Here is an 18,269-nt window from a genome sequence, read left to right as displayed (position 1 = left end):
CGTACAGACATGTATGTCTTTTTTTGTGATGGTAACCCAGACATCGTACACACGTACATGTACATTTTATTGCAATTGGCAAAAACAAATATGCTTTTCTTCTTCTGATTACATATCATATCCATTTAGTGGGATCAAGTGTCAATTCAATTTTGTGTTTGACCCAGATTTGTTTGCACAAAACTGATGCGCTTGATATTTTCCCATTTTTCTGCTCCAAAATTGGTGGATTGTTTTGAATTTGTTTCTTTATTTGTTTATTTAAACTGCTGATAGCATGATTCTATCAATTGTGTTTGGTAGTATGTTTTTTTTGGATGGATGCTAAATTTTTAGTATTCTTCATTGTTATTACGATTTGCTCATTTTGCACCTGAACACCCACAATTATAAAATTATTCGCTAATTTTCTTTTTCTCGTTCTCTCCTGCCATGTCTGCTCACAAAAACGTTTTCAGCGTTTGATTTTGCAGGTCTTTTTCGTACGTATTGTGTTTTTCACGTGTCTAATAAAAGCAATGGTGACGTTTGTTCGATCATGATGGGTGATGACCATTCAGTGTGGTTGGGGTGCCTTGTATAGGTGGAGCATGACCCCATCCACAGTAAATGCGTACTACTCTCCTTCCAAGAATGAAATCGTCTTTCCCGCTGGGATCTTGCAAGCCCCTTTCTATGAAAAGAATTATCCAAAGTGAGTAAACAATGTGCATTGGTATGGTACAGCCGTCCGGATGATCATAAAACTTGTGAAATATTTAATAGAATTTTAAACCTTTGACATTTGTGGGTTTCTTCATTACTCTAATGCTCGTGTGTTTAAGTCTGACCAATTATATTGAAAGTTTCTGAAAGCATTCTCCGACTCTCTGGAAAATCCTCTTTATCTTTTTACTGATGACTCCACCCTCTGCCGTACCATCGGTAATCCCTCAGATCTGCAAGCAGCAGCTTCTTCGCTCTTTGCAGATCTGGGTAAAATCACAAACTGGTCCAACACGTGGAACATGTCTTTCAATCCGGACAAATCTCACACTCTCACGATGTCTTTCTGAAAGGACCGTTTGGAACTCCCCCCCCCCCGCCCCCAATCCACTTTCTCAACAATCCTCTGGAAGAAGTCCTTTCATTCAAGCTTCTAGGTCTCACTATCTGCCATGATCTTTCCTGGGAAAGCCACATTTCCAACCTGGCCTCCAAAGCCAGTCACCGATTGGGAATCCTCCGTCGTGCAAAGTCCTTCCTCGGTCCACCTGAGCTCCTGACCACATACAAAGCTTTTGTTTGCAGCCTGATGGAGTACTGCTCTCCCTTCTGGGCTGGTGCTCCTGCAACCCACTTTTCACGGCTTCACACTGTGGAAACCAAGGCATTTCGGATCATTGGCATCTCCCGCGATGAGGCTGAGTCTTTGGGCCTCTCACTCTCTCACCGCAGGCAGGTCGGTGGTCTTTCTGTCTTCTATCGTCTCCTCTCCAGTCTCGCCCCCCCCCCGCTCTGTCTGCGATTTGTCCCCACCATATTTCCGCAGGCGCTCAAGGTCCGCCAACAACCCCCTTCTGGTATCACTGCTCACCTTCACTCTTTCATTACTCTTTTCCCCGCCTTTGGAATAAGCTCCCTCACTCTGTCCAATCCCATTTTTCCCTCCAGCCCTTCAAAACAGCTGTTCACTACCACCTCTTATCATCCCCCATCCAAATCCTCGATCTTTTCTACCCCTGTTAATCCACCCCAAACCCACCTCCTTCAAATTCCCTGCTTTCCTTCCTGAAAGTCCCCGTAATGTCCATCTTGTATTCCCATGCTCCCCACCCCATCTGTCTCCCACAGATCTCCTAATGTCTCTGTTCCCCACTGTTTTGTCCTTCCCACTCCCGCCCCTCTTGTGCCATGCCCCCCTTGCTGTGCGTTGTGTGTTAGCTCTCAAACGAGCCTCGGCAAGGTATCCAAAAAAAAAAAAACTTCTTCGGATGAATTCAAAATTCACATTTCCCCAAATTTACGTGAGTGTTAAAAAAATTAAATAATCACTTACTGGCACCTTTGTCTATGAATTGCTAATAATACTGACATCCATCTGTCACAAATGATATTGGTACGTGCTTCAAGCTGTGTTGAGGTTTCTACATTGTTTGGTTCATTAAACTGACATGCCTTCTGCTTTTGTCGACTACAGATAGGACATTACAGAGAATCATCATGAATGTAGGCCAGGTGATGGGGAACAGAACCTTTGACCTCACCTCTTGCCGCTTTTCAGAATATATCTGCAGACTGAGCACATGTGTCTGATGCTGTTCTCCAGACAACACTTTTAGATAGTTTCCTCCCAACTTGTCATGGATATTCCTAAAGACTGCAAGTTTCCTTTTTCAGAGATTTTTCAACCTCAACTTTGGTCTTGATTTCTGGAACGTTCACAATGATGTACAAAGGCTAACAAGGCATTTCGCGTCATGTGCTGTGCACGTTTTCTGTGACTCACATCAACAAACTGGGACTCTTTTAAGCTGCCTTTGCTTGGGTGAAATCTAGAAGTGATATAGTCTTTTTGACATAGTTTTCAGCATTTAAACGAAAGAGTGGCACTTTTGAGATGGTTAACCCATGTGGGAAATATGAGAAATATCCATGGACGAGAGGTGCCGAATCCATACTATTTCCTGTTGATACAAGTGTGCGGTGGCAGTAACACACGCACACGTACTTTTAGCAATATATACGAAAACCCAGCCCAGGAACCAAACAAACAATATATTTATAACAGCCCTCACAGCTCCACCCCCACCTCCAACAAGATCAAGAGTAAAGACAATCATTTAAAAGTTTATTTTAAACTTGCCCTGTACATTCACAAGCTCCAGATATGTCCTTCCCATCGGTGTTCAGAAACGCCCAATCCAGATACACAAGCTTTGTGTATTTTCACATGGTGAAGATGTTCTTTGTCGATGAGCGAGTTGGTAGTGACGCACAGCATCGTCTTTTTCATTGCGGATGTGCATTGAATAAATCACCAAGCCTGCCATGTTCGGAGGATGCATTCCCGCAAGGTTTAAAGCCAATCTACTGGTAGTGATCCATCAGGGTCTGGGTAGCATACACCCGTTCACTTGGGCCTTACACATAATCAGGAGTTTGCAGTACGCGTAGCTCCCCTCTCGGTGATCTGAGTCTTTGGTTATTTTTGTTGTTCTCGGTCTTTTGTCATACAGAGACATAACCCCCTTTCTCTCAGCTACTTTTCCAAGTATTTCAGCTTCTTTTGGAGCCATTTTAGGTAACAATCCTTATCTCTCTCTCACACACACGATATCATTTTGGTGCGCTGAACATTGCTGTTTCTAGGAGTTTCTGCTCACATGTGCCGAATATTCTGAGCCAAATTGCATCGTTTCAAAAGTCCCGTATTGGCCGAGGAACATCTGGCAACTCGCTTTATAGTACAGCAGACCCTCCCTGTTCATAGGGGTTGCGTTGGACAAAACCGCGATGCTCAAAGTTAAGACCTGAAGGGAAAAATAGGTTTAGGGGAACCAACTCTAACATTCATTGACTTTTTTTTGCATGAATTAGTAAAAATGAAAAAAACTCAAAAAATACATTGATGATGATGTCGGGCATTGGAGGTTATTGAGATGACGTCGACGTCCTTGGCTTAAAGTCATCAGGGTCATCAGACTTTGTGAAGGAGGAGGTGATCTTTGTCTGCTTTGCCTTGATGTGCATGGCCTTTTCGACCTCCGTATAAGGTGTCGTGACAACGTCCATCTCGCGCTTGAATTTCAACCACATCTCCATGAAGACTAGTGAAAACGTCTCAAGATATACGTCTCATTCTGTTTTATCCCAAGTGTTCTTTTTCATGCTCCTCAACTTTGTCATTTCCCCCTCCTCACTTCAAAATATACAAACAAATAGTTTTTGCTCAAAAAAAATTTTTTTTTTTAAATCACAAACTCATTTCTGCTTCTTATTTCCTTCTTTGGTTCATTCTTTATTCCTTCCTTTCTCATTACCTCCCAATTGAACCAACATTCCTCACAATTGAATTGATTTAATCCTTACTTTAAAAGCTTTTCATAACATTTTATAATGTTTAATTTGCCTTATTTCACCAAAACCCCACATGTTGTTGTTCTTCATAACTATTTACTGTCACGAACACCCCACAGTGTAATTATATGACTATCGAAAGCTAAATCACGCGATGTCACGTGATAACAGTCCGTGCGGCACGATATTAAAAGAGCAACTGAGTCTGCAATGGAGGGCAGTGTGGGGCTGTGATGTGAGACGGAGATGCAGGGTTGTGCATTCTTTCGCACCTGACCACGATAGAGCGAGGGACCCATGCCGCGATCAGCACCACAATAATTCAACCGTCATGCGGAAATCCACGTTCGGGGTGGGCTTGCTGTACTTGTTTTGGTGTCCATCCATCGTTACCTCAGTCACTGAAGGCAGACGGAGGCTATGCTTTTTGTCCTGTCTGTCTGTCCATGAGCAGGATATCTCAAACAGTTATGGATGGATTCGGACAAAACTTGGTGTGGACAGGTTGGGTGTGTGACAAGGACGAATTAATGACATTTTGGTGAAGATCCGGATCCGGATACGTGAATTTTTTTTTTTATTATTTACCAATGATTTTTCACCATTGAGAGATGAGGCCAAAAACAGTGAAAAGCACAATATTTCAAAATGTTGAGGACTGATTCAGATGAAACTTGGTGAACCTGTTGGGTGTGTAACAAAGACTAATTGATTTTGGTGACTATCCGGATTGGGATCCGACCTATCGGTGGTATTCAAAACGTAAACTGTTCAGCCTGGCAGAGGAATGCGCTCTACTGACTGACCATCATTCTCATATGGTGAACATGACCAAGCCACTGCAGCTGCCTTTATTCAAGGATCGTGAACAACATCTGTATCTTCGCAGCTTCCAGCACTTCTGTATTAGTGATATCCTTCTGCTCAACACCAATGATCTTATGAAGGTGACGCATCTGAAATGATTTTAATCATCTTGCCCATTGTACATAGGGTTGAGCTTTACACAGGGAATTGGTAATCGGGTCAATTGATTATTCACTTTTGCACTTTATTTGTGACATCGTGAATTTTTGTGAGCGAAGCCACGGCAAAATGTTTTTTTTGATTCTCAGGGAGTTGAGCCCCTGTGATGAGAACTTCATTTCTGTGGCCACAATTAATTTAACAAACCCTTTTACAACACAATATTCCTTCACAGAGCATTAATGTTAGAATTTGGCTTTGTAAAAGTCAAATGTGTGCAGTTCATTGTTTATATAGACAACTTTTCTCATCTTGTCTCATTTTACTCCTAGATCATTAAACTTTGGTGGGATCGGCGTCGTGATGGGGCATGAGTTAACGCACGCCTTCGATGACCAAGGTAACTGGGTCTCTTGCCACGTGACTTTGCATTTCTTTGTTAACCCAGCTTGTACATTTGTGCATCTGTACCGTGAGTGCACAAATGCTGTGCTTGGTTTGTTTGACTCAAAAACATTTAATTTTTTTTATTTCTCCTTGAATATAATGGCCATTTGTTTATATAATAGCCAGTCCTTTTGTATCTTGCTTAGCTAGTTTTTTATTGTCTTCAAACGAAATGATTTTTGAAGACTGAAGTCCCCTCCCTCCCCCACCTCCCCCACCCACCGTGCGCACTTGTCGAATTGAAATTTTAGCCGCGTCTCACGTAGCAAACGCTGGCTCTAAGAGAGCTCCGCATTGTTCTTCTTCTTCTTGTTCTTCTTCTTGTTCTTCTTGTTCTTCTTCTTCTGGTGAAGACAAAACCTTTAGGACTCGGCTCTTTTATATACAGGATCCGGATCTCCTTAAATACTAAACACCTGTACACATCCTCGCATCGAGGATTCCTTTTGAGAGCGTCTATCATGAACTTTTAAATATATTCGGACATTTGCTTTAAAGTTTCGAAAAGTTCACGTTACTATTTAAAGATTATTCCATTTAATGTGTTGTAATTTCGTAAATGCACTATTTTCTCATCATGAAGGAGGATCCTCCATGACTGCTCTCGTTCTTCTTCTTCTGGTGAAGACAAAACCTTTAGGACGCGGCTCTTGGACACATTTGTCCTTGTTTTTTAAAATTATTATTATTATTATTTTTTCAGTGACAGGTTTGACAGGTCAGATCACTTATACACTAATCTAATGTTTGAGCTCGTGACAGCCTAAAACTCCTTTTTTTTTCTTTTCTTTTTAACAACCGATGGCATCAACAAGACGTTGATCAAGGTATGCTAACCACCGAGGGAGGCAAGGCTAATCCGATGTTTCAGAGTTGCTTTTGCTCTGCCAAATGGTTAAATCCCAAAACATCAGCTTCTCCTTGTTTTCCATGGTGGTTAGCTGACTTTGATCAACTTCCTGTTGATTTCATCCAATTGTACTTGTTACATATGATAAGTAGTGATGCTAGGGTACTCAGGCCCACTCCAACTTTGCAATAATTACACCGATTCATTTCATTGTGATGGAAAGGAATTTTTATACTTGATGTACACGATTAATTTTATACTCCCAATTAACTAATTGTGTTCAATAAAAAGTAGCTTTGATGTTTGAAAAAAAAAATTTTTTTGTATACATTGTCAAGGTTCGTATGAGATCTAACACACACAATGCACAACAAGGGGGGGGGGAGGGGTATGAGACAAGAAGAGTGGGAGAGGGAAGGACAAAACAGTGGGGAACAGAGACATAATAAAGTCTGTGGAAGGGAGAGGGATGGGGTGGGGTACACGAGGTAAACAATATGGACACCACAGGGACTTTCAAGAAGGAAAGCAGGGAATTTGAAGGAGGTGTGATTAACGGGGGTAGAAAAGATTGTGGTTTTGGATGGGAGAAGATAAGAGATGGTGGTGAACAGCTGTTTTGAAGACCTGGAGGGAAGAGTGGGATTGAAGAGAGTGTGGGAGCTTATTCCAAAGGTGGGGAAAAAGAGGAATGAAAGAGTGAAGGTGAGCAGTGATTCGTGATTTTGGTAGTTTCACCAGAAGGGGGTTTCTGGCGGACCGTAAGCACCCTGCGGAAATATTGGTGGGACATATCGCAGACATAGCCGGGGGGGGGGGTGGGGCGAGACCGGAGAGGAGACGGTACAAGACAAAGACCACCAACCTGCCTGCAGTGAGAGGCCCAAAGACTCTGGTTTCCACAATGTGAAGCCGAGAAAGGTGGGAGGCAGGAGCGCCAGCCCAGAGGAGAGAGCAGTAGTCCATCAGGTTGTGGACGAAAGCTTTGTATATGGTCAGGAACTCAGGTGGGCCGAGGAAGGACTTTGCACAATGGAGGATTCCCAGATGGCGACTGGCTTGGGAGGCCAGCTTGGAAATGTGGCTTTTCAAAGGAAAGATCATGGCAGATAGTGAGACCCAGAAGCTTGAATGAAAGGACTTCTTCCAGAGGATTGTTGAGAAAGTAGATGGGGGGTTTTCCAGACGATCTTTTCGGAAAGACATCGTGAGATTGTAAGATTTGTCAGGATTGAAAGACATGTTCCACTTGTTGGACCAGTTTGTGATTTTACCCAGATCTGCAGAGTGTGGAGAAGCTGCTTCTTGCAGATCTGAGGGATTACCGATGGTACGGCAGAGGGTGGAGTCATCAGCAAAGAGATAAAGAGGGTTTTCCAGTGAGTTGGAGAAATCATTGATGAAAACCAGAAAAAGAACAGGGCCCAGAACGCTGCCTTGAGGAACTCCAGTCTGGATAGGAAGAGGGGACGAGAGAACTCCATTTAGGGCCACACGCTGGCTGCCACAGGAGAGAAAGTCTGCAAGCCATGAGTGGAGATGGTCTTGGATACCAAAGGAAGAGAGTGAGCATGGCAAGGTGCCAGAGCATATCTAAAGTACGTGATATGTCTTGGGAGATGGCAGTGATTTCCTGCCTGGCATTGAGGATCTCCATCCAATGTTGGGAGAGCAGAAGCAGGATATCCAGGGTCGAATGACCTGGTCTGAAACCATATTGATGATCGGAAATCAAGCCATTGGAGTAGAGGAAGGATTTAATGTCTGAAGTGATGATGGATTCCATAACCTTGCTGATGATTGGGAGAAGGCTGATTAGTCTGTAGTTGCAGGGATCTGTTTTTGCAGCTTTTTTATGCAGAGCGGTAATGTTTGCTAATTTCCAAGCAGATGGAAGATGACCTTGAGCAAATGAGAGGGTGAATATAACAGAGAGAGGGTGAGCAAGAGCAGAAGAGCAGGTTTTTAGAACACGTGGGCTGATGCTGTCTGTACCGGTTGCAGAATCTGAGTCGAGGGTTTACAGCAAGCTCTCCACTTTGTCAGAAGAAAAGGACAGAGTCCAGGAGCAGCTTGATCTGACTGGGTAAGGTGGGTACAGAAAGTGATGGGTTTCGGACACAAGATTTGGAAGCAAACCCGGAGTTTAGGCAATCAGCCTTTTCACGTACGGTTTCAGCAGTGTGGCCATTTGAGGTACTGGAGTGGATGGAGGAGGATTTAGCACACCAGAAACGGATTTAACTCGATGCCACCAGGATTTGGAGGAGGGAGAGAGGTTTGAGATATTGCTTCAACAACACTACAAATTTAGCTCGAGCCGAATCCTACCAAAAAATCATGAGACTAGTTTTTTTTACTGATGACTGAGTGTATTAATAATGCCATTCCTTTTGGGCCACGATGCGCACAGAGCTACCGAGGCAGTTTCATTGGCTATGCAGCACAATCCTGGATGGGCCGCCATTCCGACACGGGATACTCAAATGGCTTATTTCCCAGAGCCGGTAGTCGTTTTGCCGACCTTGGAACAATGACAGGCTGAGTCAATCCACCTCGTGTTATTTTGCGTTGAAGGTTTTGATCTCAGGACCTTAAGATCTCAAGTCAGCCACCTTAACCATTAAGCCAACACCATGATGATTATTGGTGTACCGTCCATTTATTATGCTATATAATCTCTCAACTCCGTACTCGAAAATCTGCAAGGAATTTTTTAGGGGTGCAGGTGAAATTATCTGCCACTTTGCTCAGTGGTTCCATTGGTTTTTCAGGTTTTGTAGCCTGTAATTGACATTCCAGCATATCCCACAGACGATGGATGAAATCTGGGTGAAACAATGTTGTGTAAGGTTTTGTAGAATAACGACGAGACCAATTTCCACATTGTGAGGCTCATTTGTGGAAATAGGTTTTGTATAATAACAAGAACATTGATGAAAAATATTTGTGCAGCCATTCTTCCATGATAATTCGAGTCCAACGACTTGTACTGGTACGTGCCTGAAATCTTGACGACTCCACAAACTTTCATGACATCCTGAATTTTTTAATCCATCATGAGGTTATCTTTCATCTTGTGATTTTGCAGCAGTCTTAGATCAAGAGTCAGGGTTTGCATTTTCTGTAGTTTTGCGCTTCATTAAGTTCCCTTTGGCTGTTTTGGGGATTTCTATTCTTTCCTTGAAAATCTTTCCCACATTCTATCAAAGCGTGAATCCATTGAAAATGAAAACATGACTTTATCATTGCTGCTGAATGCATGCTCCCTGCACACTCATGATGAACGGTGCGTCCATTGGACGACTCGAGCCAATTGGACTGCACAGCACAATTCATACTTAACTGCACCTGGTGAAGCCATATGGTGTTGATTTGACAGATATCTATACTTTTACAAATGAGAAAAATCCCGTGGGTGATGTGTGGACTGGAGAATTTATGTGCTCGAGTGGGGGAGCCGGAGAGCGAGGTGTTATTTGAGGGGGATCTTCCTGCTAGCACTTCATTTAAATTTTGTGATCATCTCAAAGAAGGAAAGAAGCTCATGCAATTATGAATTAATTTGCATGGCATTTTTAAAAAAAATGCTCAGGAACTGGTCGGGATGCAAAACACAATTAATCCTACACTGGGATTCTTGCATAAGACATTCTACTTCGTTATTTTGGAATTTTTGTCTGACATATCAATACAAATGTCCGTGCTCTATCATTTTTAACCAGACTCGGTGGTGTAACGGTTAGAGCGTCCACTCTGAATTTTGGAGGTCGGCGGTTCGAACCCCGGCTGAGTCATACCAAAGACTTTAAAATGTCACACGTTGCTTACTTGCTTGATGCTCAGCATTTGGAAAGGATAGAGTGTGGACAAACAACCACAAGATGGCAATAATAATGCAAGCTTTGATGAACTTAATGGGCTCCTGTGTCAAAGGTACTTGTAAGGGAACTCCTATTATTATTAGTCCCCCTACTGGTTTCACTGGAGGGGACAGTAGGTTTGCTGTCCGTCTGTTAATACATTCGTCCCACCTGTAGTTTTTCTGACTTTTATTTTATTTTATGTTTTTTTCCCTGTACCCTTTAACATATTCAACTGAAACTTGGTACATGGCTTTATTATGATAAGTTACACAACAAGTTTGAGTTTCAGGGCATTTCGTCAATTTTTTTTAAAACAGTTATGCCCTTTTTGGACTTACAAAATATCAAATTGGTTGGGGACATGTATTGCAAAAATAGTTCTCGCTCTTGTTCTTATTAATAATGTCAATGTTCAAATTTTCAGATATGGGAGGCTCATCTGTAATGGGTTTGATGCTTGTATAGGTGAAGCCACTGAAAACCAAAGCCATCATCTCTCACGAAGATTAGCCCAAAATTATACAGATCTCTCATAACCAGCTTGTTGATTGTCTTTCAATACTTTATATTGCTTTTTTTACCTGGTCTTGCACCCAATACACCCCATTCTAGTTTAATTTACCAGCCTGACAATAAACTCTTATCCTGGTGCTTCGCAGGTAACACACTGCAAAAATTAGTGGGCAGTCCTTCGGGAGGAACGTTCACCTCACTATCCCATCCGCTAGCTTTTGCTGGTGGATGTTAAAGAACCCTCTCCTACCTATTCCAAAAGAGTAGGCCATTGCTTGTCCATACATTGACCAGATTTATCTCATTCCTACTTATGATGTCTTCTGCTCTTGCTCATCCTTCCTATTCCTACCTCTTCTTTTATATCCGATTTGATCACATGTTCGGATGTTCCCCACTACCCTGCCATTTGTTGTTCACAACACCTTCATCCTTTTCTTCCTGCTGTACAGGGTGTTTCAAAAAGATCGATACAACTTTGACTTCCTGCAATTTCTTTGTTTTTTGACTGATACTGTTTTCTTTTTCAGAGTTTGGTGGTATTTGTTCCCTGGGATTTGTAGTTCCGTAGCTCAACTATGCCATTGACAGTGAAACAGAAGACAAAAGTGGTGGCTCTGTGGTATGAAACTAAATCATATGTAGACACCCGCCGGAGGTTCTGCCGGGAATATGACCTCAGAACACGTGATGGACCCATAAATTGTACCATTCAACGTATTGTGAAACATTTTGAGCACAAGGGTACAGTGCACATCCACACCAATGGCAACAGTGGCAGGCCAGCATCAGTAACAAAGAGCCAAGCCAACGACACCGTGTGGGATTCTGCGGTGGACAGTCCCAAGAAGTCCCACTGCCGGCGCTACCGGGAGCTAGGCATCAAACCAACATCAGTCTGGCATGGCCTCACTAAGGAGCTGAAGCTTTTCCCATACATTATCTCTGTTTGGCATAAACTGAGTCAAGATGACATGAGGAGACTTGATGTGTGCAGTTAGTTCAGTGACAGAATGGAGTAGTACCCAAAATGGATCAACCTGATCTGGTTCAGTGATGAAGCCCATTTCCACTTGAACTGTGCCATCAACAACCACAACAACATTTTCTGGGGGGCAGAACCACCTGAGGAGATCACCGAGAGGTATCTGAAACGGGTCTAAGGTCACATGCTTCTGTGCCTTCAATGCCATATGGGGAACGCTCGGGCCTTACTGGTTTGAGAATGACAACAGCAGGACGGTGACTATCAACGGTGAGCGCTACCGGCCCGTGCTCCAGAAGTTCCATCATGATCTAGCCCAAAAGGTCACCCCAAACCAGCTCAGCATGACCTGGTTTATGCAGGATGGTGCACCCCCGCATACAGCTGGTGACACCATCACTCTCCTGGGGCAGCTCTTCAGAAACCGCCTCGTTGCCCTGGTTACCACTCATGACTGGGCACCCCATAACCCAGACTTGAACCCTCTGGACTACTGGTTCTAGGGGGCTGACAAGGGCTCTGTCTATGCCAACTGACCTGCCACACTGGATGATCTGAAGCAGGAGGTGTCAGACTACCTCCAGGCAGTGGCACGTGAGACCTACAGGAAAGTTGGACAGAACTTGGAGTCAGGATCAATGCTTGTCTGAACCATGGAGGGGCACACATCAAGAACGTCAATTACAAGGATTTTGCGTAAATGCCAATTTCAGACCTTGGGCTCTCACTAACTTGAGCTGTGACTTACTGCAATAGCAATCAGTGATCGAAAATACCATGTCATCAGCTTTCAAGAAATGTTTGGTTCACGTTCCAGAGATTTCTGTTTGTAAATAAACATTTTAAAGTTGCATCACTCTTTCTGAAACACTCTGGACTTCCATGAGCTTTGACTGTGTATAAAAAAAAAAAACATTTTGTTGTGTTTGATCTTGTTTATAGCTTTTCCATCTTAAGAGGAACTGTGAAAGTGGATAGTGAATCTTACTCTTCTATGAGCCTCAATCTTGTAAAGAAAAGAATAAAAGCATCGAGCATAAATGTCACTTTTGTTCCAATAATGTTAATTATCGATTGCTCATGCTTTGCTTTTTGTTATTTCTTACAGGCCGTGAGTTTGATGAGATTGGAAATTTAAGAACTTGGTGGAAAAACTCTTCAATCGAGGCATTCAAGAAGCAAGCTGAATGCATGGTGGAACAGTACAGTCAGTACACCATCAACGAAGAGCATCTGAATGGAAAGCAAACTTTGGGAGAGAATATTGCCGACAATGGAGGATTAAAAGCAGCATACAATGTAAACCAGAATGAAAATAGTTTTGACAAGTGCTTTGTTTCAAAGTTGTGCCTTTTTGTTAAGTCGTGATCTTGGGTGCTCAGGCTTACCAAAACTGGTTAATGAAATACGGTGAAGAGAAGAAGCTTCCAGCTGTCGAGCTTACGAACCACCAGCTCTTCTTCGTTGGATTTGCACAGGTAAAGCATTATAAATGTACCGGTTGTGGCTATTTATTTATTTATTTATTTTGCACATCATGCTCAATGTGTTGGGAACAATCTCTCAATTGCAACAACAAAAATAATTACTTTAACTAACCAATTGTTCCCACTTCCCAGGAAGACCAAAACTTCCACTATCCCATAAGTCTATCTGCGTGCGTGCACGTGATTTGTGTGACGGCTCTTGCATGAGCCTTAAACCCTGTTAAAAGAAAAGACATGGAAAACTCTTTCAAAAGCAATTGGTTTTCCATTGCTTTTATTGGGAACAAATTTTGTAAACAAAATCATCACATGGCATTAGCCCTGGCATTATTATAACCACTACCTTTAATTAAGTTGTACATTTAATCATAATGACGTCAATGCTAACTAACTTTTCTTACTTCTGAGAAGTTGGTGAAAACACGTATTCTCACTACCACATCCCAATTGGTGTCGGACAGGATGGTGCACAGGTAACGCACTTGTCCTTGAGCTGTCTCGTCTGGGTTTGATTCCCGACCTGTTTAAACTGTCGGATTGGTGCTTTGTCGGCCGGAGGTTGCATCACAAGGTGCACTGTCCTCAGATGGATGTTTGGCCAATTTTGAGCAGTGCTGTTTCTTGTCCTTCATACACACAATATTATTCCCTTTCCACATTTTATAAGACTAACTAGTGGGATAACCTACACAATATCAGACAAAATCTCTCATTTCAGAGAGTTCAAACATGAGAGACACGAGTGGCTCCCCACAGATGTGTACAAAGTGCCAAATGTTCCTTACGAGAGGGAGGCCATGAATGGCGGACTTGAACGCATCGTCTTCCAAAGAACTAAATAACAGATGATCGTTGATGTCACATTCCTCGTTGCAGTCACAGCTCTGGGTTCTTGATTGGACCTGAAGCCGGCAGAGATCTGTGGGCACCTTCACTACTGGTGAAGTTTCAGGGGCCAATGGAAAGTGCATGGTCACACACACAACTCTACATATTTATATTTTTGTTTTATCCCCTCACAGGTGTGGTGTTCAGTGCGTACCACGGAGAGTGCACACGAAGGACTTGTGGTCGATCCTCACAGCCCCGCTCGGTACCGGGTCATTGGAACAATTGCAAATTCCAGGGAGTTTTCCGAGCATTTCGCTTGTCCGTATGGATCTCCGATGAACCCAATTAAAAAGTGTGAGGTTTGGTGACGTACAGTTTATCTTCGTCATAAAAAAAAAGAATACTCGAGCCACTTTGAAATGTCATGGGTTAACGTTTTTCGTTTTTGTGAAGTGATTATTTGTTTTGTTTTCTCAAATCGTCCCACTCTCGTCTCATCATGTCATTCATTTGTCCTCGACATGAGTGTGTTATATCGACGCCATCTGGCTGCTGACGAGTACTTGGTTTGAAATATGATGCTGCCTTGCTCTAATGACATTAGCACTTTACTCAAAATGCATCATTATTACGGGCCATCTGATAAATTGATTTCAAATACCATTGTAACTGATATTTATATTTATTTGATTACCTTCGGGCTTTTTGATCGTCAAGCTCTCATTAAGCTGCTTCATTTCCCATCCCCTCCCACCTCGTTGAATTGCTGTCGCCTTTAAGATGGTGATTTGTAACCATTCAAGCTTGCCTTTTCGCAATACAGTAATACCTCGCTTAACACTGCCCCGTATAACACTGATTCGTTATATAGCTTTGTCCTGGATAATTTTTTATTAAAAATTTAATTAATTAATTAATAAAATCCATGACATGCAGCACTCGCCAAATAAACACATCCGCCGCCATGGTTTGTGCCGGATGCATATACACTGAGCCAATCAGCACTGTTTAATCTGCCTTCGTTTTGCAGCAGGATGAGACTCCCACCTCATCTCCCATCGCTGCCATGTCTGAGGAGTAGGAGCAGAATAGGAGCGACGGCAATTATTATTTTTTTATTGATGTTTTGTACATATTTTGTTTTGGTTCATACTGATGTTATTATCATAAAAAAAAATTCAGTTATTTATAAAACGTGTTTACCATCTGTTGTATTATTATTAGTGCTATTACCGATGCTCCCAATAAAGTCCTCATATGAGTAAGAAATATCGCTGTTGGGAATGCATCTCTATATAAGCCATCATATGATCACACACACACACACACACACACACACACACACACACACACACACACACACACACACACACACACACACACACACACACACACACACACACACACACACACACCTTCCCCAGTGCTCGTTTCTCCAGGAATGCATCCTGAGTGCTAAGCACGTTTATTGCTGTATTGTGCATCAGCCTGCTGGATATCTTTGCTTTGAGCTTTGTTTGAGCGTTCTTATTTTGTCTGTGAAACGACATGACTTATTTCACCGGAAGTTATTTGTGCAGGTGTGTGCGCATGTGCATTTACAGGTAATTTATTACACGTTGTTGTTATTATTTTCATTTTGTCTGATCTAATCTTGACAAAAGCTTTATTTTTAAATTATACGAAATATTTACGATGCTATGTCATTTGTTTGGAACATATTAAAATTATTACCAGTTTGTTTAAACATGTTTTTAATTCGTTTGCACGGTTTGACGATGCTCTTTGCCACGCACACGTATCTTGCTAACAGAAGGTGTTGTTGAAAAAAAAAATTGTTATTTGGATTATATCATTTGTTGACATCCATATGTAGATGTGTGTATTGATGAAACGTACATACACCCAAAGGAGAAAAAGACAAAAAAAAAAAAACACAAGCTGGTTTTTGTGATTTTAATTTAATTTAATTTTATTTGTTTGCAGATGTGTTTAACAATGAGTGGGTGATTCTTGTTTTGATGATTTGGTGTTGTCTTTTTATTTTTTGCGTTTTTGAAATCTATGATAGTTTGTAATAAATTACAACAGTTATGAACCTTGTTCCTCCACGAGTCTAATCTTGTATTAAAAAAAAAATATATATATATATATATATATATATATACAAAACTTTTGTCCAACTAAGTTTTGGTGTTGAGAAGAGATGAATTGTTCAATGGAAAATCCTTTTTTTATGCCTCTGCAGCAGAAGGTGTCAGAGGCATTATTCACGTTACTTTTTAATGTTTTCCTCATTTAATCTCAATTTTTCGAAGTTATTCGGGATGAGAGTAAGGAATTGTAGAGTGGCTCACTGAATTTGGAGCGAAGTTTCCCAGACCAGATTCGTTGTGACCTGGACCACATTTGTTTTCTAATGTTTGAGAATGAGATGCTCCTCTTTCGGTCCTCAAATCAAATTGCACCTGAATAGCAAGTTGCCCGTGCCCGCAAGGGATTCCAAATGGGATAAGGATGAAGGCGGCGAAAATGTGAAGGGCGTCTTCTGTCATCGAGCCAGCAAGCTGGGAGCAACAATTCACATCAATTGCCGCATGTGATGCAATTTAAATGCTCTGATGGTGGTGAGGAGCTCCATTTGAAAGTTTGTTCTTCTTTTCTGCTTCCTCTTCCCATCTGGACATGTATGTGAATGTTTGCTTTGTCAGATGCATATTTTGGAAGTTGGCATTGGCTGTAACTGTTCTGTGGCAGACATTGTCTTCTAGTAACATAAAAGGTCATCTTTGGCCAGAGAAGCGGAAGGCAGAAATTTATGATTTTGAAAGGGTACTGGCACGCAACAGCTGGCTCTTTTGAAGAACAACAGGAAGAGGTTTGGGGGTGGGATCTTTTAACATCCACAGTTTGAGCATGAGCAGACATGACACTTAGCCTAGCATCCTCCAAAGACCACTTACTCGATAGTGCAACATTGTACCTGCTAACAAACATAACTACGGCAGGCATCTATCAATGGTTTTATCTCGAACAGACAACAGACAAGACATGAGCAAACTTTGTGACGTTGAAGCTTTGGTTGTTGGTGAGTGCATCATTGCCAAAAAAAGGTAAAGCTTTACCCACCCACTTCTATTCGGTTATGGCTTCTTTTTCAGATTCGACATTACATGTCCTCGTTGAAGGGAAAGCTTAAAATTTCATTATACGTCGGGTAGCAAATTATCAAATACCCGGAAAGGGTTTTTCAAATACGGTGTAGGGCAGCAAATACCGACACAGGTTTTTTGATGAACATTTCACAAAAAACTCGATGTGAAAGTCGGATGCAGAGCTGTGCTGCACGCTGTCACATCTAGCTATTGAGGCTCCCGCAAGAGCGAGACCTCTTGAGAATGTGATGTGCTCTCACTGGGACCATTGCATTCTCATTTGAATTCAAACCGAACATCAGTCATGTCATTCATCCTTAACAAAATTAACAATTCCAAATATCATCAAAATTAGATGACATTGACTTCACTTCACAAGCAATATGCTGGTTTCTTAGTGAACATTACTTAATTGTGTAATGTATCTTGGAATATTGCTGGGGACCTGAGTATGTGCCTTTTCAAGGTTTGATATTAATCGGACAAGTGGTTCCCAAGTTATGGGCATTTATTTGCCACCCAATGACAGGACACGGTGCTATGACATCACGATTGACGTCACAATTCTTTTTTTTTGCACGTCACAACTCTTCTTCGTTTGATATGACGTCACGATTACGTACGAGCCTGCACTAGTCTATCTATAATTCCAGCAATCTGTGTGTCTCTGTCTGTCTGTGACCGCCGTTTCTCGACAACCGCCGATCCGATCTAATTAAAACTTGCCAGGTATATTGCTGGGGCACTGAGTATGTGCCTTTTCAAGGTTTGATATTAATTGGACAAGTGGTTCCCAAGTTATGGCCATTTATTTACCAAACCAATGACAGGACACGGTGCTATGACGTCACGATTGACGTGAAAATTCTTTTTTTTGCACCCACGGGCCCGCACTCGTAATTAATAATTGTGCTTCCACGTGGGAAGTTTGTGCGATTGATGCTTTAACTGATTGTGCAGTATATAGCGGGCGCGGCGGTATCGTTCGCAGCAGTAACCAAGCCGTTTTTAACTTTGTGGTTTTTTTTTTTTTTTTGTTCATCCCATTAAATTTTCTCATTGTTATTTATAATATGCTGAATATTGATAATTTGGAATATGGGGGGAAAA

At 42.0% G+C, this 18,269-nt stretch overlaps 1 protein-coding gene across 1 annotated transcript in view; it reads left to right on the top strand.

Annotated features, from left to right (window-relative positions):
- ECE2 (endothelin converting enzyme 2) overlaps positions 1–16,102 on the top strand; it is a 111,074-nt gene extending 94,972 nt beyond the window's left edge. Inside the window, exons 15-19 of the mRNA XM_085894579.1 lie at positions 584–694; positions 5,358–5,425; positions 12,795–12,985; positions 13,069–13,164; positions 14,196–16,102. Coding sequence (XP_085750705.1) covers positions 584–694; positions 5,358–5,425; positions 12,795–12,985; positions 13,069–13,164; positions 14,196–14,372 — 643 coding nt within the window. The 3' untranslated portion in view covers positions 14,373–16,102. The remainder of the gene's footprint in view (positions 1–583; positions 695–5,357; positions 5,426–12,794; positions 12,986–13,068; positions 13,165–14,195) is intronic.
- The last annotated feature ends 2,167 nt before the right edge of the window (positions 16,103–18,269 follow it).

The sequence above is a fragment of the Eptatretus burgeri genome, chromosome 9 (genome assembly GCF_056783735.1).
Source record: "Eptatretus burgeri isolate ZD-2024b chromosome 9, Ebu_testis_v1, whole genome shotgun sequence".
Lineage (NCBI taxonomy): Eukaryota > Metazoa > Chordata > Myxini > Myxiniformes > Myxinidae > Eptatretus > Eptatretus burgeri.
Note: the sequence above shows the minus strand (reverse complement) of the source record. Positions and strands in the feature narration are given on the sequence as shown.